Source organism: Bombyx mori, chromosome 22 (assembly GCF_030269925.1).
Source record: "Bombyx mori chromosome 22, ASM3026992v2".
NCBI lineage: Eukaryota > Metazoa > Arthropoda > Insecta > Lepidoptera > Bombycidae > Bombyx > Bombyx mori.
The window spans coordinates 8,346,704-8,374,668 of NC_085128.1; the positions used below are offsets into that span (position 1 = coordinate 8,346,704).

Sequence of the window (27,965 nt, forward strand, 5' to 3'; positions counted from 1 at the left end):
TATTCATAAACACGTTCTTTATTAATTTATTGGCACGTACAAAAAGATACAAGTTTTAAATTTAAGATTATATGATGATTTACAAAAGGATATGACCTGGCTCGAACCGCCCCGTGAATATCAAAATCCATAGGTAAATAACATTAAAACGGTCGACCGAAAAGTAACTGTAAATACCAGTTTAGTCATAATATTATATTGTTACAAGTTTGTGACAGCTATATGTGTAGCGCTAGATTTTTTTGGGCAATGATCAAAATCTTTACTACAGCTATTGTCTCTAATTCTGTCCTCCACTTTTGAAAATCTATTAAAGATTGCAAATTTAGTGTGTGTTTTACTGTGCTTAATATATTTAGGTAATGACACGGCATGGTGACTGCTCGTTGAAATCACTGCTTTACATGACACCGAAACTTTTGTGTCGCCGCATTATGCTCTCTATTGTCTTTACAGAAATGGCAAAATATGATTATAATATTTAGTATGGCTGCGAAACATACTTCATAATTGCAAGTTATTGCATGAACAGTATAATTCCTTTTCAACACATAGAACGTAAAACTAAACATTTTACGAAGGTACTAAGTAATAAAGTTTATGTTTTAGCATATATTTGGATTTTCGACAAAATATTTACTATTATTAAATCTTATTTTGCCTACAAATACAACTCTGATTTCAAAAGGATACTTGACAAGTAAACATTAAATTCTGCACGCCTTATCTGGTTTTAAAACTGTCATGAAGAAAACAAATCTAAAAATTGATTTTAGATTTGCCTGGGGGCAAAAAACTCATTAAGTTCGTTTCTCTAAATGGTCAAAATCCTTTAAATGAGACGAAAAATATGCTCCGAAACGGGTTAATAAAATATGTAGACGATTCAGCAGATTTGTGTGTATGGTATGTAAGACGTGGAATTCCTTTACTTAAGAAATATTCTTTTTGAAATTTAAACGCAGTTGAGACTTCGATCTCATGTGTTAAAGGGCACTGCAGAATTCTTGGTATAGCTATATACAACCATGATTTGATTAAAGTAACACACAAATGTCATTGTGTGTAGCTTGATTAAGAAAAAACGTTGAATACGGCACACCTAACTTGGATTCTTTAGTATTCCAAAACAAATAAAAAATATCTGATAATATCTTAGGGTCGGCAATAAAGAGGACATTGGCTCGCAAATGATGCCCAAACATGGGTTTTTAATTGACTAAATATGTTGAGATCTGGTAGGTTGTTGTTCTACTAGTATAAATCATCTAGGGAGTGTTCGAGACCGTTGTCTCTTATCGATGTTAACGGTTTTGTCTGGAAAAAAAGAATTTGTGTTGGCGTAAAGTTAATTTTCACAAGATATGATATAATATAAGATATGAGATATATAGATATAAGAAATTTTGTTATTTATTTCAATGAGTAAGAAATTAAAAAAATGTTGTAAAACAACTCAAATAATTTTAAAACTATCTAATTGATTAATCAGATTTAATACAAAACGCAACATGAGGTTACTCTCTTGCTTGATCAAGTCAATTATGTAGTGACTCATAAACATTACGCATGTCTATTGCACGTAATTTCAATTATAATTTATAAATCTCGTACCCCGGAACCGAGGTAGAATCATCATCATCTTCCACATGAATTATCTTTTCAACGTTTTCGTTAAAGGTTACTACAGATTTTCTTCTGTTCTTTTTATTTTCGCCAAATTCATCGTCATCAGATTCATCCGTTGCATCTTTAAGTTTATCTATTGATTGAATTACTATGGGCAAGCTGGGTTCCATTACAGGTATATCTATTATTGATTCTGTTGGAGGCTCACTCAGTTTTTCTGTCGATGTCGAGGCTTTAACTTCCTCAAGAGGAGGAGCATCTAATATTTCCTGAAGTTTTCGTTCACTTTTTCTTAAATCTTCTATATAAAGTCTCGGCTTTTGTTCTGCTTCCGTTTTCGGTAGCTGACCCAGTGAGTTAGTTCGTGACGCTATGCTATTTTTGTCACTGAATTGTGAATAATGCGGACTTTTTCTTCTGTAACATTAGTTAGAAATGTAGCTTAATATAAATAGTACATAAAACGACCACATTTTTTTATCCACACGTGCTTACCTTTTAAGTATGGACCAGACAACAGCTACAACTATTATTATGAAGAGCAGGATACTAAGGAGTATGCACGCGATCAACAAGCCGGTATCACGTTCCGCAATGACGCATATCTCTCGACCTTCTAGATGATCTTCAAGAGATATGGCATTCGCCACGATGTCCACGATAATTGCAATGTTATTTATGTCACTGAAACCAGTAAAATATTTGATTGTTACCATTGGCAAGAATGAAAGAGGAATTAAGCATTAACGTTGTGTTAATCTCACGTTATTAGTCTTTTCACTGAAACCGGTTGCCGTTCGTTTAATCCATAAATATAGAGCTGCATGGTAGTTCCAGCCACACCCGCATCACGTTCCTTCCTTGTGTCGTCGCTAGGTTGGGCGGCATCTGATATTATATCGGACCTCAGTGCTTTAACTTCGTATCCAACACCGGTGCTTAGTTGTGAAATAATTTTTATTTCATCATCTAGGAATGAATTCTGAACTGTAACAACCGCTATGTTGTTCACATTCAGTAATTTCACCTGCAATTACATTTTCAACTATGAACTTGAAATGAATTTGTGTAAATGCATGTTAAGATAAATAAATACTGTTATCCAAATATCTATGGTTCGTATTATTGACAAATTAATACGCGAAAGAAACGTGATTCGGTAATGAAGGTTAAAGTAATTGATTAACATGCCTTAAGCTGTTGTTGTAGATGATTGTAAATATCTTTTAATTAAGTTTAAATTGTTCACTGATTTTTGAGAGGCCAGAACAAATCTTTATATTAGCAGGAAATAATCCCGTCCGGCATTATTGATTTCATCTTGTTCAATTCTAATTAATGCAATCTAATCCAATTAAATCTGAGTCTTGTTTCAAAATTCTAATTACATCCTGAGCAAACATGAATGCAAAAAATTTCCTTTTCCTATACAAATATTGGGTACCCACTTTATTTATTTATTTGAGGTCATTTATTTCGAATCTAAACGGGCGTCCACGTTTACTGCTAAAGGAAATCATAAATATTACCTATCATTTGATTCAGTGTGTTAGTTTCGGTTCAATGTTCTAATTAATTCAAACATTGCGATGCTAACTGCTGCAAATTACAGGAAATATAAAAAAAGGAACCCGGTCTTGTTTTTAAGGAAAAAACTATATAGCGACAACTCAAATGACTTCATATTGTGTGGGTTTAAAAGACACTTTACGCCAAAAAACATTGTGTACCTGAATGAAATCTTTTTTTATTTAACAACGAACTTGGGAGGATTGATTTGAAAACATACAATGACGTTATCTACGAGTATTTAATGAATAATATCATTCTCAATTTAAATACACACTTGATACGAAATACGTGGTTATGGTTTTTTATACATTGCGGCGTGTTATATTCGGAGTAATATTTTTAGGTTTTTATTTTAAACTTTAATTTAGTGTTATTTTGAACTCTTTTTTCTTTCTTTTGAAAGTCGTATTAAAGTATTTACGTAAATAATTATCATAACGTAAAGCGAATTAATTTCATTTGGGTTGCGTAGCGTTTTCGGGTACCTACTCATTGTTCGAAAACTAATAAATGAACTAATAAACTAATAAACAGAACTTTTTTTTTATTGCTTGCATGGTTGGACGAGCTCACAGCCCACTTGGTGTTAAGTGGTTACTGGAGCCCATAGACATCTATAACGTAAATGCGCCACCCACCTTGAGATATAAGTTCTAAGGTCTCAGTATAGTTACAACGGCTGCCCCACCCTTCAAACCAAAACGCAATACTGCTTCACGGCAGAAATAGGCAGGGTCGTGGTACCTACCCATGCGGACTCACAAGACGTCCTACCACTAGTAATTACACAAATTATAATTTTGCGGGTTTGATTTTTATTACACGATGTTATTCCGTCACCGTGGAAGTCAATCAAGTACATATTTCGTTAGAAAAATTGATAACCGCCTGCGGGATTCGAACACCGTTGCATCGCTAGATACGAATGCACCGAACGTCTTATCCTTTAGGCCACGATAACTATCGGCCTAAACGATAACCTATAAATAATGGTCTAAAGACCTGACTTATAATTTCAATCGCCTTATGATTTTCATCTCGGGAATCAACAGCTCGTTTCACTTACAGGAACGATTCCAATAGGTAATATAATATACGAGTGCATCTCGTTTTTCTTTCCTACCTATGCTGATAGCCTTGAGAAGCTATTTTAGCTTTACCCTGGCGTGTGGTGAGCTCTCGGGGCTCAAGCTGGAGGTATTGCTAACACTGGCCTTAGCAAGAGCAGTGCTTCCCAGAATCTATATAATCGGATCGGAAACGCGACCCACTGAGAAGATCCGGCGAGAAACTCAGTGGGTAATATCTGGTATTTATGCGTCTATACGTACAAGTAGTTTTATATGTCCGGTGAGTCCTTCTCCGTTTCTGTCTGTAGCGTGCACTGTAAACTCTTTGTTATCATGTAGGCGAGCTCCGGAGCGTACGTGAACGAATCCTGTTGTAGGAGAAACCACCACCGCGGGTTCATGGCTCCAGTAACGAAGGACTGCATTCTCGCCTATATCTGCGTCCGAGGCCTAGAAATTAAAGAGCATTTTTTACAGGTCCCCTATTATAGCTACGCTTGAGCTGTAACAAAAGTTTTTTCGAGAGCAATTTTGCAAAAATAATGCACACAATTACAAGAGCTTCTTAAAGAAAATAAACAGTTTGACCGATAATTTTTTTCTTTTCTATATAACAAATGCAAAACACATTCCTTAGCATTCGATATGATAATTTTAGTTCTGAGATTGATTCACGGATAAGATATGATTAATATTATCTTTGTTATTAATTAAGATTAGGTACTGATATGTATCACAGTTAAAATGTTATTAAATATTTGTATGAAATCTATCCGAAAAGTTGTACAGTGGTTTTTTACAAAAAAACTATTAAAACACGCCTCTGAATGATACGAATTATAAATATATATTCACATCACGCATGTCTAAATAGTTCTTTGATAGGAATGAGTCAACATTTACTTTTTTAGCTTCATGTAATATATTCACATGACATAAACTAGAAATGTGCAAAAGTGTGGTTTTATGTGAAATTAATGAATGTCCGAAATCGTCAGTCAATTCATCATTGTGAAATATTAGCACTTAAAAATGGAATTTATTAATATAATATGTAGTTTAATAACTCAAAAAATACACCGAAATAATTGAATCAGATATTATAATAATATAATAAACCTAAATAGCAATTAAATCCATCTTTTTTTAAACTTATTAATACTGGTCAGGACACTATAGCGAAGTAACAAAATAATTGTAGTGTTATCAATCGTTGATGCGTGTGGAAAATTTCAAGTTATTCGTCTTGAACTCAATGAAAATGATGTTCAAAAATTCTGTTATAGACAAACAAGCACACATACATATCAAGTTAATAAAGCCCTGTTAAAAAGGAAGCGCAATCTGCCTAGGACTACTCCCCTAACTACATTTGCCGCGAATCCTTCAAGCTGTTTGAGTGGTAAAATGCCACCAAGCACCTTACGAAAAAGTTCTAAACTCTAAGTTATAACAAGTACAGTGGTTGCGCTATTCTTCAAACCGAAACGCAACTGCTTTATGGCAGAAATAGGCAGGGTCTTGGTACTTACAAGACGTTCTACCACCAGTAATTACGCAAAACGTACTTTTGCGCGTTTAATTTTTATTACACGATGTTATTCATCCGCCGTGGAAGTCGTAAACATTTGTCAAGTACGTAATTCATTAGACAAATCGGTACCTATCTGCCTGCCGGATTCAAACCGGTTGTATCGCTTGATACGAATGCACCGGGCGTCTTATCCTTTAGGCCACGACGATCTCAAACTTTTTTGTTGCCCTTGTAGGCAGACGAGCATACCCACCTAATGGTGAGTGGTAACCGACGCCCATGGACTTCAGCAATGCCAAGGACCGAGTCAAGCCCTGCCTACCGTTAAGGGTATTAGAGTAAATTATTAAAATTAAATTAAATTTAAATTATAGCATGCCTAATTATACAAATTCTAATTGGCACAGACGGGAAGTATTGGGAGGATTTAACGAATATGCCGTTCAATCGGATTAACCAAAATAATTCAAATTAAAACAAAGTTTTTGGGTATCACCTACATATGTATGTTAGTTTGTAATATTGTGATTTAAAATAATATTGCAAAATGTCGAAAATCCCTCTTATACATATTTAGTGTTTTCGTGTGAAAGAGAAAAATATAAAATATATAGGGGGGATTAACAACATTACCTTTAACTCGGCCAAAGAGCGTGGTAGCAAGACTTCTTCTAAATCGGAGATCGGGTAGCCCACAGCGATCGGTTCATTTTCCTTTCCAACAAACACGGGTGCGTTGTCATTTATATCATTCACGATCAAATTCACAAAACTACGCCTAGAGTTGTATAGGATCGAATCTGTTAGTATCCAATGCTTAGACCCATAATCGGCAATTGAATTTGTCTTTTGGTCAATAGATCGCTTCGATCGGACCTTATCGTTCGCGCAATGAAGGATAAGTTCAACTTGTACTTGTGATACTTTCATGAACGCTATAGATTCATGTTCTCTGTCGATGGCTCTTGTGTGTAGTCCTGTATCATCAACATATAGCCAAGTTTGGTCGACCGGCCACCGGTTTGTTAAGGTGTAACGACATCCTTCGTGTTTCTCTGGGTTTAAAGCAACTAAATCGCGGTGAGGTGATTCTTCATCTCTGTCTATAACTAAAAGAGGCGGCATAACAAGATCATCACCGCATATCGTTGCTGCATCAACTGTCAAATGTACCTGAAAGTAATTTCGCGTAATGTATTACCTTTAATGACATCTTATACATATATTAGGGATTTTTTTTCCCTGTCTAAGCTGATAGTCTTGAGAGGCTATTTCAGCGTAACCTTAACTAGTAGGTGAGCTCACGGGGTTCAAACCTGACGAAGTTGCTAACACGAACCCTAGCAAGAGCCGTGCTTCGCAGAATCTACAACCGGATCGGAAACGCGACCCACTAAGAAGATCCGGCGAAAAACTCAGTGGGCTGTGTCTGTGGGTTAATTTACTCGTTAAGCCCTTCGTCGCAAGCGACAGGTTCGACGAGAACGATGACCGGTTAGGGAATACTGATATTTAATTAGATTCTTTTTCTTTTAGACTTTTGTTGATTGTAACTTGTATATGTTTCTTAAATGTTGCACACATCTGTAGTCGTCGTGGCCTAAAGTATAAGACGTCCGGTGTATTCGTATCTAGCGATGCATCGGTGTTCGAATCCCGCTAGCAAGTACTAATATTTCTAATGAAATACGTACTTAACTAATGCTCACGATTAACTTCCATGGTAAAGGAATCGCATCGAATAGTAAAAATCAAACCCGAATTATAATTTGCATAATTACTGGTGGTTGGACCTCTTGTCAGTCCGCACGGGTAGGTACCACTACTCTACCTATTTCTACCGTGAAGCAGTAAAGCGTTTCTATTTGAAGGGTGGGGCAGCCGTTGTAACTAATATTGAGACCTTAGAACTTATATCTCAAGGTAGGAGGCCGCATTTACGTTGTAGATGTCTATGGCCTCCGGTTACTACTTAACACCAGGTAGGCCGTGTGCTCATCCACCCATCTAAGTTTAAAAAATAACCACACATTTATTACACAAAAACATTTTGTAGAAAGGTAATGGGATATCGATTGTTTAATAAAAGTAATAAATTACTATAGCAAGAGCTGAAGCCCGTGTGAAGACTGTAGTAGCGACGACTTCGAAAGTGTAAACCCCGGAGCTAGCGGGTGCGGACAGATGCAATTCACCGTCGTTGTTCACTGACAAACGATCCACCAAGTGAACTGTGAAAAAAAAACGTACAAACAAACTAAGAAACTAATTAACCGAATATTGTTATTTAAAATACTGTCAACAAACAATAAATTCATACATTTTTGACGTGATAACGTTGTTTAAATCGATAGACACCGGCTGCACGCACGAAAAAGTGTCACGTTCCGTCTGAGCTTTAGCGTGCAAGTGAGAGCGCAGAACGAGCAATAGAGAGGCACGATCGGCCCAAGCGTTGGCTTGTGAAACATTTATCTCTACTCGCGTGACGTCAGAACTAGCAGTTCGAATAGTTCTGCTAGTGACGTTATCACGTAAAACTATTTACTTTACAGACAACCAATTTTTTTGTACACGTTAATCTAGTGAAACATAAAAGAAATTAATACTCATACATACAAATTTTGTAATAAATATTGAATGAATGAATTCTCGCTCATCACTAACTTTTCTCAGGTTCAGTGAGCAAACCGACGCGACGTTTGACAAATGAAGTTCATATCTATTCGTTGTTTCAACATACTCACATGTACAAAATATTATTGTTTATCATATTATTATACTCTACGTATCTCGTTAATAAATAACTTTTCTCTTATGACCTTCGATTGTTTTCATAGAACACTATTTCATTGGTCGCTATAACGAATAAAGGAAAGTAATAACAAACAGTCGTTTTGATTTTCACGATGATGTCGAAATCAACAAAACAATAAAACAATTATTGTCGTTCATCTATTTTAGGCGAAGGGTAGGCGTATCGGTCATATTCATTCCGACCTAATAATTAATTTGAGCAACAACATCAATACTATCAAAAATATGAAATTGCTAATACTAAAAGTTCAGGCGTTCCGAGTCTTCATTCTCAACTCAACAATAACTTATGAACAAATCATGTAGTACATATAATTGTATAATTATATTTTCTTTTTTTTTTTTAAGGGATTTTATGACCTGGTTACTGAGACCTTTAAGTCATGCCTTATTTTAATTTATATTCATATTTCTATGAAAAATTATTATTATGAAGTGAAATGAAATGATGATTAATTTGAGACATTAATCAACTGGGATGAAATTAAATGAGATGAAATGGGATGAAATATAATCTCAGTAAAATGGTAGTCATTTACTAAGATTTTTTCAATGGACTTTTTGGAGGGTCCCGAGAAGTTACGTCCAGCGGCATTGTTTTATTTTCCCACATTTGTGCACTTTCACACATATTAAACAGTTAAGAAATCACCATTATTATACATTTAAACCCGAAGAAACACTAAATAGACAAAATAAAACAAATCACACAATTGCACTCCTCGCGTTCCCGCCAAAAAGTCCATTATATTTTCTTAATAGTTTTCAGTAAAATACCCTCTAAAAAGTATTGTAACAGCTTAGTTCTAAATACGGCTTTTTCTTCTTTGTTTTAGTAGATCCTTGAGAGGAATTACAGTGCAAATTCACGTATTTACAGTATTAAGAAACTTTTTAATTAAGAGAGAAAAAAAGAGAAGTTCCAGTAAACAGTTAGTGTTAGTGCTTAGCGAGTCTGAAATTTATTAATACCTAAGTATAATAACCGAATTCGTGTGTAATTATTTAATTATAATTAAGGAAGCCAGCGTGCGACGAAATTATAATAAATTGCGATAAACGTCTAAATTTAAGCTGAAAGGGTTCTTAATTTATTCGTAAGCTTCACAAATTACCTAATTTAGTCGTATCCCTATACCTACAGGGTTATATTATTTGTATTATATTATACCCTGTGCCTATGCTAGCGCCATTCTGGAGGATTTTTGAACTGTTATTTAGTGCTGAAAGTGGGATACTTTTTCAAGCTTCTCCCATATGAGACGGTTTTCCTTATCTCTACCCTCCATAGACTAAAGTCAAAAGAAACATTTCGGCAATATCAAGAAGATTTTGATTTTTTGAAACCTTATATAATATATTTATAATTTAAATAACTAAAATAATAATAAATCATTTGTACGTAAATTGGCCTTAAATGCTTTTTTCGGTAATCAATAGGTCAATGTCGTTATTAAGAGAACCTACAGCACTTTCCTACAGAGTATTGGTTTTATTCTAATAATTTTGTATGCTGCCTTATTACATTACACTCTATACCAGTGATTCTCAACCTTTTATTTGTTGCGGCAAATATTTAACGTTTTCAAAATTTGGCGGCACACAAAAAAAAAAGATAAAAATAATTATTTACTTATTACAACACATTGCATAAATAGTTTATCAAAAAAATTTAATATACGAAATAAACTAAAATATACTATAATTTTTTTTTGTGGATTTAAATATATATTCATGTTAAAATATTTTTCTTTTAAAATTATATTATTTAATAATATTAACGTTATTATATATTCGCAAAATTTGGCGGCACACTTTTGAAATTTGGCGGCACACAAAAGTGCCGCGGAACAGCGGTTGAGAATCACTACTCTATACCTACTTGGTACGATTTAAACTAATACCATCGTTTCGATCTTGTGTACCCATACTGAGATTATTCCTTCTCTGAGTGACGTTAACGGTAATCCCGATTATCCTAAATTAAATAGGTTATGAATTAACGCTCTCTTAACATTTATATGCCGAAACAGAGTTTAATTCGTTAAGTGTATATTATGTAGGCTTTCGTTTTGTATTCTGAAAAACCAATATTTTTTTAGTCATTGGCGTAGTTAGACAGCAACATAGATGCCTCATCTTGAGATAAAAGAATTTTACTGGTGGTAAGACCTCTTGTGAGTCCGCGCAGGTACGTATCACCATCCTGCCGTGAAGGAGTAATGCGTTTCGGTTTGAAAGGCGGGGCAGCCGTTGTAACTATACTTGAGACCTTAGAACTTATATCTCAAAGTGGGTGGCGCATTTATGTCGTAGATGTTTATGGGCTCCAGTAACCACTTAACACCAGGTGGGCTGTGAGCCCGTCCACATTTCTAAGCAATAAAAAAAAAATTAGCCCGCAATTTAGCACGGTGACAGCTATCTACAAACTGTCAGCTGTCATCACCTTCTGCATCCTGTTGAGATTGTTATAAGGCGGGGTATATAACACAAAACAAAAATAATAGTTTAAAAAAACTAAAAAAAATACGCTTTTATAGAAAATCCAACTAAAAAATAGAAAATAAATTTTAATAAATTTGAATTAAAAATAGTGTAAAAAAAAGATTTTATTGTAAAAAAACTTAAAATATTGTATTGTTGTCGGTTCTTAATAAGTTTGGCAAATTTCAAGTTAATCCGATGTTTTGAAGGGGGTCAAAATCATGTTCAGAGATTCCGTTACATACTAACATACATACGTATGAAGCTAATAAAAACGTATTAAAAGAGCACTGACTACATTAGTAGTGTAGAGGTTATCTGAATATCCTCGGGTTTCGGGAACGACTGCAATACAGGATGTGGGTAATAGTCATTTTAAGTTTAAGGTTTAAGTTAAGTACAATACTTACCGTTTTCAGTTCGGAGCGAATAGGTGACCGCTTCTCCATTATCGGCGCTTGCGTGAACACGACCGATGAGACCGGTCCGTGTAATTTCGACGCGCAGAGCATAGGACGACGACCCGAAAACAACCAGAGGCGGATTCGGGTTTTCTGATGAATTTATATGAAAGTTTTAACACGAGATTCCGTTTAGTATGAATGCACGTCCGGATTTTTAAAACGCAATTGAGATAAGAAATGATAACTTTTAATTTAATCCGAAAAAAAAACAGTTGGATTTAATGATACTTAATATGCTTTAGATAATAATGTCGTTAAATTTCATCGGAAAGTTAGTTCGGTAATAATTTGAAATTATTTATGAAGATAGCGACTTCTGTATCTACGAGTAAATATCAACTACAAATACTTTCATCGATACAAATTATTCGTGGTTAGTATTTTTATTAAACTAGAGATATTTGAATGTTGAAAATAACTAGTGATTCCATATTCTTTATGTTCAAAATTTGATAGATAGCTTGGAAATTAAATTAAATTTACTTGACATATAAATGCAAATTATGTAATTATTTAAAAAAATTGGTGTTCTCTTTTTTTTAAACGAGATGTTCACAATAAACGAGGGAACCGCTGATCATATTTTCATACGATATTTTACAGTAATACCGTTTGATAATGTTCAAAACGGCGTATTAATCATTTTAAAATTAGAATAGTGCGCCAATCCTGGACGAGTAAGGCACTTCTTTTGTCATTTTTTATAGTTCATCTTAACGTACAGTATTAGTATAGACAGTTTTTGATGGCCGCAGTATGTACATATACAGACGCTTACATTGAGACATGAGTTGGAAACATAGAAATACTTGATTATTGATACTGTGATTGGAACATTCAAATGCATTTGAATTGTCGCTATTACGTAAACTAAAAACCGGAACCCATTATTATTTCACCATAGAAATAGTACCCGCCCTTGCCTGCCCAACCACCAATAATCGCCAGGACTATTTCTTATTCTATCGCATTAAGTATTTCTTTAATGTTCATAATTGCGTATTTCACCTGTAGATTCCACTGTGAGTAGTAGCACTGATCTTGCGCGTAAGGCATGTAGTTCTAGAGCTATGAGTGTAACGTCAGTCGGCACTGGTATCGATCCGGATAACTGAATAGTGATGACACCATTGTTAACGTTCGCGCCGAACAGACTTGCATACTCTGTATAAGGTGAAATAAGATTTACGAATTACCAATCGTCGTCGTCATATTCAGCCAAAATTCCACTAACCATAAGAGGCATATTGTTATCGGTATCATAGACATCATATTGCTATCGGCTTTTTATTATTATTTTTTTGAGGCGAATAGTAACATTAGCATCGACACTCCTAAACTAAAACAAGCAGCCGGCGCGGCGTGTTAGTTCAATTGATACTTTAAATTTAACAAATCTTTGTTTATTTCATTGTTATTAATAGCTTCACAGCTCTCGTTTTAGTGTTAAGCACATTCGTTCATATCATTATCATCATTCTCCTGCCCTTCTCCCAGTCACCTGGGGTCGGGGCAACATGTTTTCTCCTTCCATACTCCTCCATCATAAACCATTTCTTCGCTCACTCCCTTCTTACACATATCGTTTTACACTCTATTTATCCATGCCTGACCAAAGCCAACACAACTAGGCTCAAGGTCAACAAAAGCATTCCCAAGGAGAGTTGAGGTCAGACAACCTCCCGATCCTGTGGACAGAATGGAAAGCAGTCGACGTCGCCCAAAACACGTCATCTCGGATTCTCCCGATCCACTAACGATGCTTTTAGGTACTTCAAGCACCGGTCACCGTTCTCGTCGAACCCGTCGCTTGCGACGAAGGGCTCGACGAGTAAATTAACTCCCAGACACAGCCCACTGAGTTTCTCGCCGGATCTTCTCAGTGGGTCGCGTTTCCGATCCGGTGGTAGATTCTGCGAAGCACGGCTCTCGCTAGGGTTCGTGTTAGCAACGTCATCAGGTTTGAGCCCCGTGAGCTCACGTACAAACGTTAGGGTTACGCTGAAATAGCCTCTCAAGGCTCTCAGCTTAGGTAGGAAAAAAAAAAGGCGGCTCGTCATAAAAAAATTGCCAAAACATAGAGCAATATTCGTTCATAATCAGGCACAAAACATTACGCAAATACTGATTTAATTAATATGTTACTAAGAATTTCTTCGTTTATTTATGACCTCCGCAAAGATATTAGTTTGTATTTTGAGTTGAAGAACTGTTACTAACCTCCAATCAATCGAATGTTCTCTCCGAGAAACCCAAAAAGATTTATCTGCTCGTGCCGCACAATATTTCCCTGAATCAGACCCTCATAAAGAACTTTATCGAAATATTCATTTGATGGTACCTCTTCACCTGAAATATTTCGTACATCATAAAAATCGATTTATATATAGAAACTACCCAAGCCCTAGTACGAAACCGAAAACCACAGTCATTATTAGAAAGAAAAAAAACCCTGAAAAAAAACAATATTATTTAAAAAACAGGTCTGTACAATACAAAAGCTGTAAGTATATAAAACGCTATCTAAGAATTTACTGAAGATAATATCGTTGCATAAGAATCTCAACTGTCGCGATAATTTGGATATGAATATGAAGTGCATGTTATTTTGAGAAGCGTTCCATTTTTATTAATTTCATGACCTCACAATTCCTTTATTGAACATTTTATTGAATTTAGTTTTTATAAAGCGTGTAGTATTTTTATATTTAACATAGCATTACACTTTGTTTATAAATTTGCGAGTTACAAGTGATTTATTTACATTCAGAGGTAGATTTAATAAAAGCATTATGTATTTTTGATCATTAGTTTTCAAATCAAACAACACGTCTTCAACTAAATTCACTGAAAAATATGTAAATTGTTGAGAAGAAACAGATTCATTTACCCTCTAATAATAAAATGATGATTGTGGCCCTCGCGGTGACACTGCCAGGTCTTTGTGCTGCGATATTAAAAATTAGTTTTCGGTTGTTTGCGAGGACCGTTGAGGGTATCGGTATCGCTAATGTTAGGGAAATAATATTCTCTTTTTTTACCAGGTTGAACCATTGCGTATTATCTGAAATTAAACACATTTATTATACTGAAAACCGAATGAACTAAATTACATAAATTCGTTTTTGTTGTTCATACCTCCTTCCAAATAAAAAATAACCATTTCATCATAACCCCGAGATAAAGAGATTGGCGTATCAAACACTAAGCCGTTTATTTCGGTATATGATCCAGTATAATGTGGTGAATCAAAAACAAGATCGTTGACTGGAGCTGTCGAATCCTCATCCCTAGCGATTGTAAGAACGATAGTAGTGTAAGCTGACACGGCTTGTGGGGCTGAAGCTCGGAGCTCTAGGACAATAACTCGGTTAGTAGGAATCAAATCTTCTGGGATGGTCCTATGTAGCCCGATTGTTACAGTCGAACCAGACGCCGTCACGGTGAAGAAATCGACGAGTTCTGAAAGTTTAAGGTAGCTTAGAGTGTCATACAAAATGGTAATTAATGTACCTACATATTGTTGGACACATTACCGCCAAACAAAGTAAAGGAAACGCTGGTTGAGAAGCCTTCCGTCAAAGCTATTGAACCCAGAGCTACAGTGTTATCTTCTATGGATCCCACGTATGTGACCCTCTCGAATCCGAGGAGACTCATTCCATCACTGGGTTCTGAAATATGAAATTTAAATCTTTAAGAAGCTGAACATTCCATTTCCCCATATTAAAAATGTGGTCTGAATAAAATTAAGAGAGTATTGGTTTGTTGAAAGTAAACAAATACTTTTTTACTTACCGTCGATCAGGGAAATGATGATTGTGGTTCTTATCGTGATACTGCCAGGTCTTTGTGCAGCGATAGAGAAAATGAGTTTACGGTTGTTAGCAATAACTGCTGTCGGTATTGGAGTCCTTAATGTCAACGAAACTGAATTTTGATTTTGGATTAGGCTAAACCATTGCGCATTATCTGGAATCAAAAGAATTAGCCATGAGTGGAGGCAAAAAGCTCAACCCATCTTAGTTTATATGATTCTTACCTCCTTCTAATGAAAATTGAACTGCGGTATCGTATCCCTGAGACAAAGAGATGGGAGTTTCGAATACCAAACCACTCATTTCGCTATACGATCCAGTATAATGTGGTGAATCAAAAACAAGATCTTTGACTGGAGCTGCCGAATCCTCATCCCTAGCGGTTGTAAGAACGATAGTAGTGTAAGCTGACACGGCTTGTGGGGCTGAAGCTCGGAGCTCTAGGACAATAACTCGGTTAGTAGGGATCAAATCTTCTGGGATGGTCCTATGGAGCTCGATTGTTACAGTCGAACCAGACGCCGTCACGGTGAAGAAATCGACGAGTTCTGAAAATTTAACGTAGTTTAGAGTGTCATACAAAATGGTAATTAATGTACCTACATATTGATGGACACATTACCGCCAAACAAAGTAAAGGAAACGCTGGTTGAGAAGCCTTCCGTCAAAGCTATTGAGTCCAGAGCTACAGTGTTGTCTTCTATGGATCCCACGTATGTGACCCTCTCAAATCCGAGGAGACTCATTCCATCACTGGGTTCTGAAATATGAAATTTAAATCTTTAAGAAGCTGAACATTCAATTTCACCATATTAAAAATGTGGTCTGAATAAAATTAAGAGAGTATTGATTTGTTTATAGTAAACAAATACTTTTTTACTTACCGTCGATCAGGGAAATGATGATTGTAGTTCTTATCGTGATACTGCCAGGTCTTTGTGCAGCGACAGAGAAAATTAGTTTACGGTTGTTAGCAATAACTGCTGTCGGTATTGGAGTCCTTAATGTCAACGAAACTGAATTTTGATTTTGGATCAGGTTAAACCATTGCGCATTATCTGGAATCAAAAGAATTAGCCATGAGTGGAGGCAAAAAGCTCAACATTATCTTGGTTTATATGATTCTTACCTCCTTCTAATGAAAATTGAACTGCGGTATCGTATCCCTGAGACAAAGAGATGGGAGTTTCGAATACCAAACCACTCATTTCGCTATACGATCCAGTATAATGTGGTGAAGCAAAAACAAGATCGTTGACTGGAGCTGCCGAATCCTCATCCCTAGCGATTGTAAGAACGATAGTAGTGTAAGCTGACACAGCTTGTGGGGCTGAAGCTCGGAGCTCTAGGACAATAACTCGGTTAGCGGGGATCAAATCTTTTGGGATGGTCCTATGGAGCCCGATTGTTAGAGTCGAACCAGACGCCGTCACGGTGAAGAAATCGACGAGTTCTGAAAGTTTAACGTAGCTTAGAGTGTCATACAAAATGGTAATTAATGTACCTACATATTGTTGGACACATTACCGCCAAACAAAGTAAAGGAAACGCTGGTTGAGAAGCCTTCCGTCAAAGCTATTGAGTCCAGAGCTACAGTGTTGTCTTCTATGGATCCCACGTATGTGACCCTCTCAAATCCGAGGAGACTCATTCCATCACTGGGTTCTGAAATATGAAATTTAAATCTTTAAGAAGCTGAACATTCAATTTCACCATATTAAAAATGTGGTCTGAATAAAATTAAGAGAGTATTGATTTGTTTAAAGTAAACAAATACTTTTTTACTTACCGTCGATCAGGGAAATGATGATTGTGGTTCTTATCGTGATACTGCCAGGTCTTTGTGCAGCGACAGAGAAAATGAGTTTACGGTTGTTAGCAATAACTGCTGTCGGTATTGGAGTCCTTAATGTCAACGAAACTGAATTTTGATTTTGGATTAGGCTAAACCATTGCGCATTATCTGGAATCAAAAGAATTAGCCATGAGTGGAGGCAAAAAGCTCAACCCATCTTAGTTTATATGATTCTTACCTCCTTCTAATGAAAATTGAACTGCGGTATCGTATCCCTGAGACAAAGAGATGGGAGTTTCGAATACCAAACCACTCATTTCGCTATACGATCCAGTATAATGTGGTGAAGCAAAAACAAGATCGTTGACTGGAGCTGCCGAATCCTCATCCCTAGCGATTGTAAGAACGATAGTAGTGTAAGCTGACACAGCTTGTGGGGCTGAAGCTCGGAGCTCTAGGACAATAACTCGGTTAGCGGGGATCAAATCTTCTGGGATGGTCCTATGGAGCCCAACTGTTACAGTCGAACCAGACGCCGTCACGGTGAAGAAATCGACGAGTTCTGAAAGTTTAACGTAGCTTAGAGTGTCATACAAAATGGTAATTAATGTACATACATATTGATGGACGCATTACCGCCAAACAAAGTAAAGGAAACGCTGGTTGAGAACCCTTCCGTCAAAGCTATTGAGCCCAGAGCTACAGTGTTATCTTCTATGGATCCCACGTATGTGACCCTCTCAAATCCGAGGAGACTCATTCCATCACTGGGTTCTGAAATATGAAATTTAAATCTTTAAGAAGCTGAACATTCCATTCCCCCATATTAAAAACGATTTTTAAAGTTCTGAGAACTTTTATAAATAAATAAAAAATTTTTTTTAAATCTGTAGACGTCATATAAATTTTGTTATATTATTATTATAAAATTCTAAAATTTATCTTTAAAAACTGGTAGCGATAATATCATTTATTTAGAAAATGTATGCTTAATTTTCTTAATAAAATTAACTTTGTTATCACGTATACTATCAATACAATCCTAAAATAAATACATAAAAACAAAACTTTATAAATCAATTATCTTTCTTTAAAAATATACATGACGTCTTCTAATAACATAAATATAGAAAAACTTATCGAAATTTAATCAGTAGATAAATTGATTCATAATACAACATGATTAAATACAGTAATAAAAATAATGAAAGGTAAATTACCTTCAGGAAGATTGATTACAATCGCTGCATTCGCTCCAACAGTTCTTGGTTTAGTTGCTTCTAATGAGAGAATTAAATTCGATCGGCTATGTATTTCTACTGGCAACGCTGAAGAAGTAATCTTTATGATAGCACCGTCTCTTTCTACTTCAAACAGTTCAGAGGAATCTACAATAAATGAATATAATATGAATATTTAATCAAATTATTTGTACGAAGCACTGGTGGTAGGACCTCTTGTGAGTCCTCACGGGTAGGTACCACCACCCTGCCTATTCCTGCCGTGATGCACTAATGTGTTTCGGTTTGAAGGGTGGGGCAGCCGTCGTAACTATACTGAGACCTTAGAACTTATATCTCAAAGTGGGTGGCGCATTTACGTCGTAGATGTCTATGGGCTCCAGTAACCACTTAACACCAGGTGGGCTGTGAGCTCGTCCACCCACCTAAGCAATAAAAAATTAAAAAAACAAAACGTGTAGTTTTCGTAATGTACATATGAACAAAATATATTATTATTATTATAGATATATGAATATTTTTTCTAAATTGCGAAGTTGTTGTTTACTATTTTCAAACTATGATTTCAAAATTACCTCCATCTAATTTTAAGGATACTGAATCATCATATCCTTGGACGAAATATATAGGCTCTATGTTTAGTCCATTGACGACGTCATAATTTCCCGTGTAAATTTTACTACTAAAAACTGGTGTTGTATTATCATCCTTAATAATTTCTAATGTAACAACTGCAGAGCCTAAGCCACGCTCTGCGGAAACTATGACTTCTAAATAAATAAAGTTGTTGTCTCGAATAATATTTTCTGTTAGAGGGGCCATTGTTATTGTCACAGAATTTCCTTGTACTGTAACGCTAAAGTATGATGCGTGTTCTGTAAAATGAAAGAAAAGAAAAAATTGATATAAAGTAAAGGATGAATTAGCATGAATTCTCAGCTATTCTATTAGATATAGTTAATTTATATGAATAAGCGTAATTTTTATAATGCGATCATTATAATATTTTTTGTTAGGAAATTATTAATTTTTATATTCGATGCATGATTAGAAATCCGCAAAATTCAAATGTCGAATATTGATGTGTTTACTTAACTCACCGCCAATAATTCGAGCGGAAATTGACCCTTCAAAGCCTTGTATTAGTGTCAGCTGTGACAGCCGTAAGATGTTGTTCTCGATCTGTCCACTATAGTGAGCCCTTTCAAATTCCAAATTCACTTCTGTAAAGTATTAATGATGTAACTTTTCATATTTCTTCGAGTAAATTTAACAGTTAACCAGTAAAGCATTGTTAAAAGTTTCGGTAAAACTTTAAGTGACAGAAGTGTAAGGTATTATCTGTGGTTTCCACGATTCGTAGCTATCATTTGGGAAAACAATTCGGGGCCGCATTTATGACGTTTAGAATGCTTTAGAACTTAAATTTTTCTAACATCCGTGATCACAAAGAAGATTTAAATTGTAAAGCACTAGGTACTCATTTAGTTTGTACAATAAACATTTAAATATCTGAAATAAAAACGTAAAGTAAAGACGCGTAAAAGTAATGACTAGAAATTAAATTAAAAATGGCATATACATCGTGATCTATAATTACCTATTTCATATAGTGTTTTCCAATTACAATCTGACTGCAGGCTTATCGATAACATTTGTTTTTTTTTTTGTTTGAGCTATCCATTACATTTTCATTAAAATTATGTATTTATATATTTCAAAACAATGATGTATATTTTATATTTATAGTTTCCACTCATTATATCTTTTAATTTATATAATTTTTTCTTTGTTTGTAAATTATAATTCAGTAGCAAAAACTAGTTCGAGACGAACCCAACGGTTAGTTTCCTGAGTTTTGTCAGCTTATTGAAAGATTCCTTTTTAATATTATTAATGAATTAAAACTGAAATCTTAATAAATTCTTAGGATTTGATTTTATTAAAACCAAATAAAAATAATGTTTCACACTCATTCTTTTGAGAGTTGATATTATAATTTATGCTCGGCGCGTTCATTTCGAAAATTGTCATTTCTGCCTCTCTTATTGCCTTTTTGAAGACGTTCATACCAATTAAATACTAAGATGATGTTCAAAATAGTTATTTTTTGTGGTGCTAACGAGCTCCACTCGCCAATAATTGTACCAGATGGGTCTTAAAATCGCTTGTCTAGAACCGTGATCAAAATGTATTTATTATAAGAATATACTACTAACCATATCTTTACGTATTGATGTTATCTTTGTTAATATGATAGATATTGAAAAGAGAGGCTTCCTAGTATTTTACGATTCACACGTTTAGCCAATAAGTATGTAATTCAATACTCCAAAATAGTATTCATATTAGTATTCATATTTAATACAAGATTTTCAAAAGTGAAATAGAAAAAAAGGGGTAAAATATTATCATTTAACAGTTAATATTATAAAATAAATATTATTTTACCTTCAGGTAATTGCACTATGACCGTGGCTGATGCTCCGCTCGTATATTCCCTTTCGGCTTTGACAATCAGTAAAATTTGACTCACGTCTATATTAGATAGTGGTGTTCTAACAGTTAAAGTTATTTGGTTACCGTTTTGGTTCAATTGGAAATTAGTTGCGTAATCTAAAAAATAAGGAGCAAAGATACGAATAATTTTATTTTAATCATTAGAAAATAATAATAGTAATAATAAATAAATATTTACTAACAATCACGCCACGTTAACTGGTCCCGTGATAAGTTCGTAAAGAACTTGTGTTACAGGTACCAGATAACGGATATAAATGTAAGATTTTTATTATACACATACATATATTTAATATACATCCATAACCCTGGAAAATACATTTATATTTATCATACAAATATCTTCCCTTGGCGAGATTCGAACCCGCGACCCCCTTGTGTAGTGACCATGTCACTTACCACTACACCAGACGGCTGTTTAAAAATACATAGTACGTTCCAAAAATATATATTAAAAAAAAAGAAATGAAAATGTACATTATGTCAACTTGAACATGCCCACGACTTTCATGTAATTTGGTTTGCAAGAACTAAATTAAGGCAGTTCGAATAAATCTCTCAACACATACTTTGCGTTAAGTAGAAAAATGAACTCATTCCACAGAAAGAACATTTTCCTCGCTGAAAAGGTCAAAAATATGTGTCCAAAGTAAGTTTAATTTTAACTTGCCTTGTGTTTTGATAAAGATTATATGCTTTGGGGTAACCAAAATAGATTCTCGAGGTGGATTTTGTGGCCCAGCTTCTACTATGTATGTATCATAAACATGAAAGCTTGTGAGGATGGATGGAATATCTTTTACTGATTAGCGAAAAACAGATTTAGATGGAATTACGCATTAAGATAGTTTATGACTTGGATAGATCCATAGAATACTTTAACACCGTAAATGATATGATCCGGACAGCGAGGGTAAATCTGCTATACGACGGCGCGTTCACTTGTTCGCGATTTTAGTACCAAAAGAATCCACAAACAGACTAGTGGTTTATGGACCATAAAGTGACGCAAACAACTCTTTATTCCGAGAAAATGCGAGGTGGTTTTTTTCATACATTCTTCGTCTAGTTTGAAATAGAGCGTTAATTCAATTTAAACTCACCACCGTCTAGGGAAAACTGGACTTGGTCATCGAAACCTTGTCTCAAAGATATAGCATCATGTGTAATTTTCCCTTCATCGTAATTCGCCAAATAAAATGCTCGAGAGAATACCGGTTCCTCAGGGAATTCGAATTCTGGATCACTCTTGATATGCACCGTGGCGTATGTTGTTCTGGGAGGGTCTCCAGTCAAATCTACGTCCTGTGAATTATTTAAATAACATTTTATTTGCCATACTCTGGCTATTTATAGATTGGGCGCTGCGAGCAGATAGCTCATGTTTTTTATTTATTTTTTATTGCTTATATGGATGGACGAGCTCACAGCCCACCTGGTTGTTAAGTGGTTACTGGAGCCCATAGACATCTACTGCGTAAATGCGCCACCCACCTTGAGATATTAGTTCTAAAGGCTCAGTATAGTTACAACGGCAGCCCCACCCTTCAAACCGAAACGCATTACTGCTTCACGGCAGAAATAGGCAGGGTGGTGGTACCTACCCGTGCGGAATCACAAGAGGTCCTACCACCAGTAAAGCTCACACGAGCTCGTGTGAGCTCACAGTTTTTGGCCTCTCTAAGTAAGTAAATAATCTGTTATTGTGAATGCATCTACGACACTTTCTGTACATATGTCTTTCCTTTATAAAAAAATTATAAAACGATACAGGCAATGTCTCATTTGTCTACTTGCAATAAAAAATGAAGCCTTATTTATTGGCCGTTTCGGTCAAATGGTTTCCTAGTAAGATATATTATTATTAAAACATATTACGAGAACTGAATTCGAATCCCGGTCGGTTTCAGTCCCTTTACGAAAGATATTCCATGAAATCGATAAAAGGTATTTGGGGTTTTGTTTCTTTTCTTCATAATAAAGAAGACGGGTAGACGTTCTAATCTTTTCACTATTGCTAATCTTTTAAACATTAAGATTTTATTTAAATTCCATAATATTAGAAATGTATTCAAAACAAGTCAAATAAACTTTGATTGACATAGTTGTTATCCAATTCGTTTGTGTTCAAAAATCCGTAGACCCATTATTACGAAGATTACATAAATTATTACGGGATAGTATATTTCTTGGTCAATGTCACGACTATGATTGAACGTTGATGAATATTTAAACAGATCAGGATAACATTTCTTTTCTTTTGTAGCAAGGTAAGTAATAGTTTCGTTACTACGAACAATAGGAAATTTTAATATAGTTTAAGGGGAATGTGTTTCTTTTAACAACCTTCCCACAAAGTTTTCTTTGATGATTTTTTGATAGGCTATCCGTTTTTTCGTGTTTGAAATACTTCCGAGAAATACCTCTGAATACCTCTGTTAAGTGTTCAATAAAGCCCGAAAATTGAAAAAAAAACACTTGTTATTGTTTTTGTTCTACTTTCGGCTTAATAAAAAAAGACAAAATCTTAAATCTAGTTTTTGCTTTTAGTTGAAAATTGGCTTTTAAAAAAATATAAATAGAACACTCACCGTTGCGCTAATTTTAAGTGTGAGAAGTTCAGGTATCGTTCTAATGAAGGTTTTAGTTCTTAGAACGGCCTTAAATTCTTTTGGTGTTGTGGAAAGCGAGGAATCATATGCGATGTCAATATATGGATTTTCTTCGATTCCGAAATCTATTCTTTGCGTTGTAAGGTCTATGTCTCTGACGACAATGTTATTGAAGCAGCCCGTTACAAGGAAGCCGGGAGCGAGAGGTGTCGTTATAACGTATTCAAATATGTCATTTGGCCTGAACTGTGGTGCATTGTTATTAGTATCGATCACGTTTATCAAAAACACCTGTAAATGGATTATCGTCAATAAGTTTTACGAGGGTCGATAATACTAATAATAATTACAAGTGTTTTATGTAGATTCAATCGATATTTTACATATGTACTATAATACAGACATATCGGTTTTAATTAAACTATACCCTATATATAGGGTCGTGAGGTCTTTCAATTATTTTTTAAAGGAATTTAAATTTTAAATACCTACAGTAAAAGCTCATTATTCGCGCCTCCTCCAGTCATGTTTTCACTATTCACGGTTTTTGTATTCGCAACATATAAGGAACATAATATATACCCAGCGAATAAAGAGCTTTTACTGTATTCAAACGTCGCGTTTGTTGTCGTTTGATTTCATTGAATTTGACGCATTGGTCATTCAAGACCACTAAAACTGTAAAATATCCGAAAGCTCGGAAGTAATATAATGAAAATTAAAAAAACCACGTGACTATGTTTCGTGAAAACCGTAAATCTTTATTATTGCCTAGATTGATGGAAGAGCTCATCAACAACGTAACTTTCACCACCCACTTCGTGACGTGAGTTTTTAAGCCTCCGTTTTTATAGTACAGCGGCTGCCAGACTCTTCAATACGAAGCCCATTACTGTTTCCCAGAAGAAATATTCAGGGTAGTGGTACCTACCCGTGCGGGCTCACAAGAAGCCCAATACAATATAGATAATAATAATTTATTTATCCAAATTATAATTACGAACCAGAGTATTGGTTGTGCCTCCGGTACATCTGAATGTCACGGTCATTGACATTGACTGGGCGACTTCGTTCTCCTCGTAGTTTCTATAAGCATCGTTAACCCACATTTGGAATCGGTTCTGAGCGTGGGAAACTTCTAAGTAGGGTCCAGCGTTTAAGCCCTCGCCGTACCTTATTGTGGTGATGTCTTGAACAAAATTGCGTCGTAAAACATTGAGACAATAAATAAACAGTTTCATATTACGTGCTTAATTAAAACATTGTTGCTGTCGGTAGCGTTTATTAGTAGTTCGCATCGCAAGTGTCATCCTCCTGTCTATTTTTCCCGCAGACTAGGCCTACATATCGATTTGAAGGCTAGGATAGTCGTTGTAGAAATTAATACATGTTTTTAGGTCGGTTTCTGATGTCTATGGGTCTCGACAGCCTTTTATACCAGAAGGGCTATAACCACCAAGCCAGTAACACAAAAAGGTTAGGACATGCTGTGAGTCCGTACACGTTGTTACTATTGGAATAGTCGTTTCTACAGTAAAATGATCACATTCTAAGGAGAAGCAAAAGGGACTTCGATTTCAAATTTTATAGTAGGCACTGGTTTTCGACTAGCCATAAAATTATTTAACAATTTATTGAAATTATAAAAAAAAATATTACTCGATAAATTTAATTTTAAAATTTAAAGTATTCCTTTGGTGATTTTCTTCAACTTCATTCTGTTAATTTTGTGTCACGGTGCGCGCGCATCGTAAAATTTCACTCTCATCAATTTTTCATAGCGCGCCTAAAGAAGTATAACTTCAAAAAACTAAACGATACTCAATAAAATCTGGTGACCAATCAAAGTGAATTTAGTAGGACCTGACACAAATTAAAATGAACTTACATTATCGTTAGTTATTTACCTTCGATGTCAGTTGTGCCTCTGTCGAGCACGTATCCAGTGTGTGTATCTAAGATACTTTCAGACACTGGAATCGGCCACATAATAACTCCATCCATTTGACATCCTAAAATTGAAATAATTTTAAACTAATGTAATAACTAGCACTGACTCTATGTGAAATTGATTAAACATTTGTAAAACCTAAAGAGTATGATACTTTATTTATAAATTTCTAATCGCTCTTTGAGATTTCTGAGACCTTATTGTATTTGTTTCAATAATATCACAAAATATTTTTAATATTACCACTTAAATGGAACAACGTACATATATGCTGTAATTTTTCAAGCCACACACAAACCAGAGATAAAAATTTCGGCTTTACGTGTATTGTAGGTTTTTTGAACGGGCAATTTCTACGAAAATATTGCATAAACCTATTTCTTCCGTGCATATTGTTTAAAAAGTAGTACACCGTAAGAAAATATTTTACTGCTTTACGCGTGTATCAAATTTGTTAAAAAAAAAAACAAATGTTAACTTTTTTATTTTATTTTTGTTGCTTAGATGGGTGGATGAGCTCACAGCCCACCTGGTGTTAAGTAGTTACTGGAGCCCATAGACATTCACAATGTAAATTGGCCACCCACTTTGAGATATAAGTTTTAAGGTCTCAGTATAGTTACAACGGCTACCCCACCCTTCGAACCGAAACGCATTCTATTGCACGGCAGAACTATATAGGCAAGGGTGGTGGCACCTACTCGCGCGGACTCACAAGAGGTCCTACCACCAGTTCGCATGTATCCAGTTTGTTTAAAAAAAACAAATGCTAACTTGTAAAAGAAAGTAAATGCTTAAAGTATTATCCTCATTATCTGTTTTAGTGCACTAAACTACATTACCGTTCAATTATCAAAGCCATTCATAGTTGATAACAATGAATTTATCTAACATTCGCTTATCAGATGATTGCTCGTCCTTTCTCTTATAAAACTGAACAGAAATTGTGTTTTGACGAGTTTTACATTCTATTAATATGTCTGCGAAAAGTTTTACTTCTCTTAATTTAAAATAAAATACCTATAATTTAGGTATTAACACATTCTTTGAAATTCGAAATTGAATTGTTTAGATATAAGCTTATTCTTTAATACTAATGCAAAAGGCCGTGGAAATTATAATCGAAATATATTCTAAAATGTTCAAGCAATTGGATGTGATGCAAAACTAAATAACTACATATGAATTGACTGTCTCTTGGGCTAAGTACTGTATCCGGGCTTAACTGATATAGTATTAGGTATAGTTGGTTGTCTGGTTCGTGTTTCTTGTAAAAAATAAAATAAAAAAAAACCCACAACGCAGGAAACAATCTTAGCGCGGGGCCTTTAAATTTAAAACGTTTTTATGCTATTACTAGCTGACCCGGCAGACTTCGTAGTGCCTCAATCGATAAATAAAAGACCTAAACTTTTGTATAAAATAAGCTTAAAACAAACAAAAGGAATCCGGCCGACGGGGGACACATCAAAGGAAAAACAAAACTGTTATTTTTATTGAATTCCGAGTATTTTCATATTTATCTACCTTTTAAACCTTCTCTGGACTTCCACAAATAATTCAAGACCAAAATAAGCCAAATCGGTCCAGCCATTCTCGAGTTTTAGCGAGACTAACGAGCAGCAATTCATTTTTAATAATAGTATGTATATATAATACTATTATTAAATTAATAAACATAATAAATCCGGATATACATACAAAACCGAAGTCATGAGCTCATTACAATGACGTAGTGTGTGATAATAGCGCTTATCAAAAATATTTAGGTAATATTTTTTCAATAACTGCTTCACAGGAAGTATCGCTTCCTTGTTTTCCTATCGTTTCACTGAGATTAAATTAGTTTGAAAATTCCTTCAATTAAATAGTAAGACTTTATGAAGAAAAAAAACCTCAATTTCAAAACAATTTCAAACTTCAGTTTCGAATATTAAAAAATAGGTTCAAATAAACATTAGTTGGTCTTACCATGGGTTGTTTTAATTGATGAAGCAATTGTCAATACAAAGAGAAAGTACATCCACCAAATATATTCACTCGTTTTTCGAACCATTGTTTCGTATTCACATCCCTAAAATGCAACGAAGCAATGAATTTCGATTTGTATGTCGTATATTGATATCACATTCCAATGAACTTACCTACAACAATTACAGTTTAACCAAAACATATAATTCGAACTAAAATATTTATAATACAATCCTAATGCCGAATTAAGCTTAACAATTAAAAAAAATGGATTGAAATTCGACAAAACACGTCGAATTCAAAAAAATACGTACACAAAACTGTGAATATCGCCGAAATTCGTAAAGATTAACATACACATATCTATCGATTGATATCTTTGCGAGGAAATATTGTGATACTATTATCTTATAACTGATAAAATTTCAGACGTTGCTCAAAATAATAATATATATTTCCGCTAAGCATGATTAATTTGGAAAAG

The 27,965-nt window shown here is 34.8% G+C and overlaps 1 protein-coding gene across 3 annotated transcripts; it reads right to left on the minus strand.

Annotated features, from left to right (window-relative positions):
* On the minus strand, positions 1–27,851 carry LOC101739891 (uncharacterized). Of its 3 annotated transcripts, XM_038018885.2 has the most exons (32): positions 27,655–27,851; positions 27,482–27,584; positions 25,467–25,571; positions 24,564–24,748; positions 23,539–23,850; positions 22,051–22,252; positions 20,879–21,043; positions 19,528–19,650; positions 19,003–19,302; positions 18,407–18,574; positions 17,823–17,960; positions 17,425–17,748; positions 17,181–17,354; positions 16,919–17,056; positions 16,521–16,844; positions 16,276–16,449; positions 16,014–16,151; positions 15,616–15,939; positions 15,372–15,545; positions 15,110–15,247; positions 14,712–15,035; positions 14,464–14,637; positions 13,794–13,922; positions 12,582–12,737; positions 11,520–11,663; positions 7,906–8,036; positions 6,439–6,978; positions 4,533–4,721; positions 2,394–2,656; positions 2,125–2,313; positions 1,615–2,046; positions 1–1,317 (listed from the first exon to the last, which is right to left on the minus strand). In XM_038018885.2, the coding sequence occupies exons 2-32, from the start codon at positions 27,564–27,566 to the stop codon at positions 1,305–1,307; spliced, it is 6,375 nt and encodes a 2,124-aa protein (XP_037874813.1). In that variant the 5' UTR covers positions 27,567–27,584; positions 27,655–27,851; the 3' UTR covers positions 1–1,304. The 3 variants fall into 3 exon arrangements, with proteins under 3 accessions (XP_037874813.1, XP_037874812.1, XP_062530927.1); XM_038018884.2 differs by lacking the exon at positions 1–1,317 and having other exon boundaries at positions 1,462–2,046; XM_062674943.1 differs by lacking the exon at positions 1–1,317 and having other exon boundaries at positions 1,462–2,046; positions 27,482–27,654; positions 27,796–27,819.
* Positions 27,852–27,965: the final 114 nt, after the last annotated feature.

Bases quoted from the DNA above. Each gene is read 5' to 3' on its own strand.
- LOC101739891 (XM_038018884.2), bottom strand. From the start codon at position 27,566: ATGGTTCGAAAAACGAGTGAATATATTTGGTGGATGTACTTTCTCTTT. The intron at 16,152-16,275 runs GTAAGTAAAAAA...TTCATATTTCAG, and splicing joins CATCATTTCCCTGATCGACG to AACCCAGTGATGGAATGAGT. The intron at 13,923-14,463 runs GTAAATGAATCT...GAAATATTTCAG, and splicing joins CATCATTTTATTATTAGAGG to GTGAAGAGGTACCATCAAAT.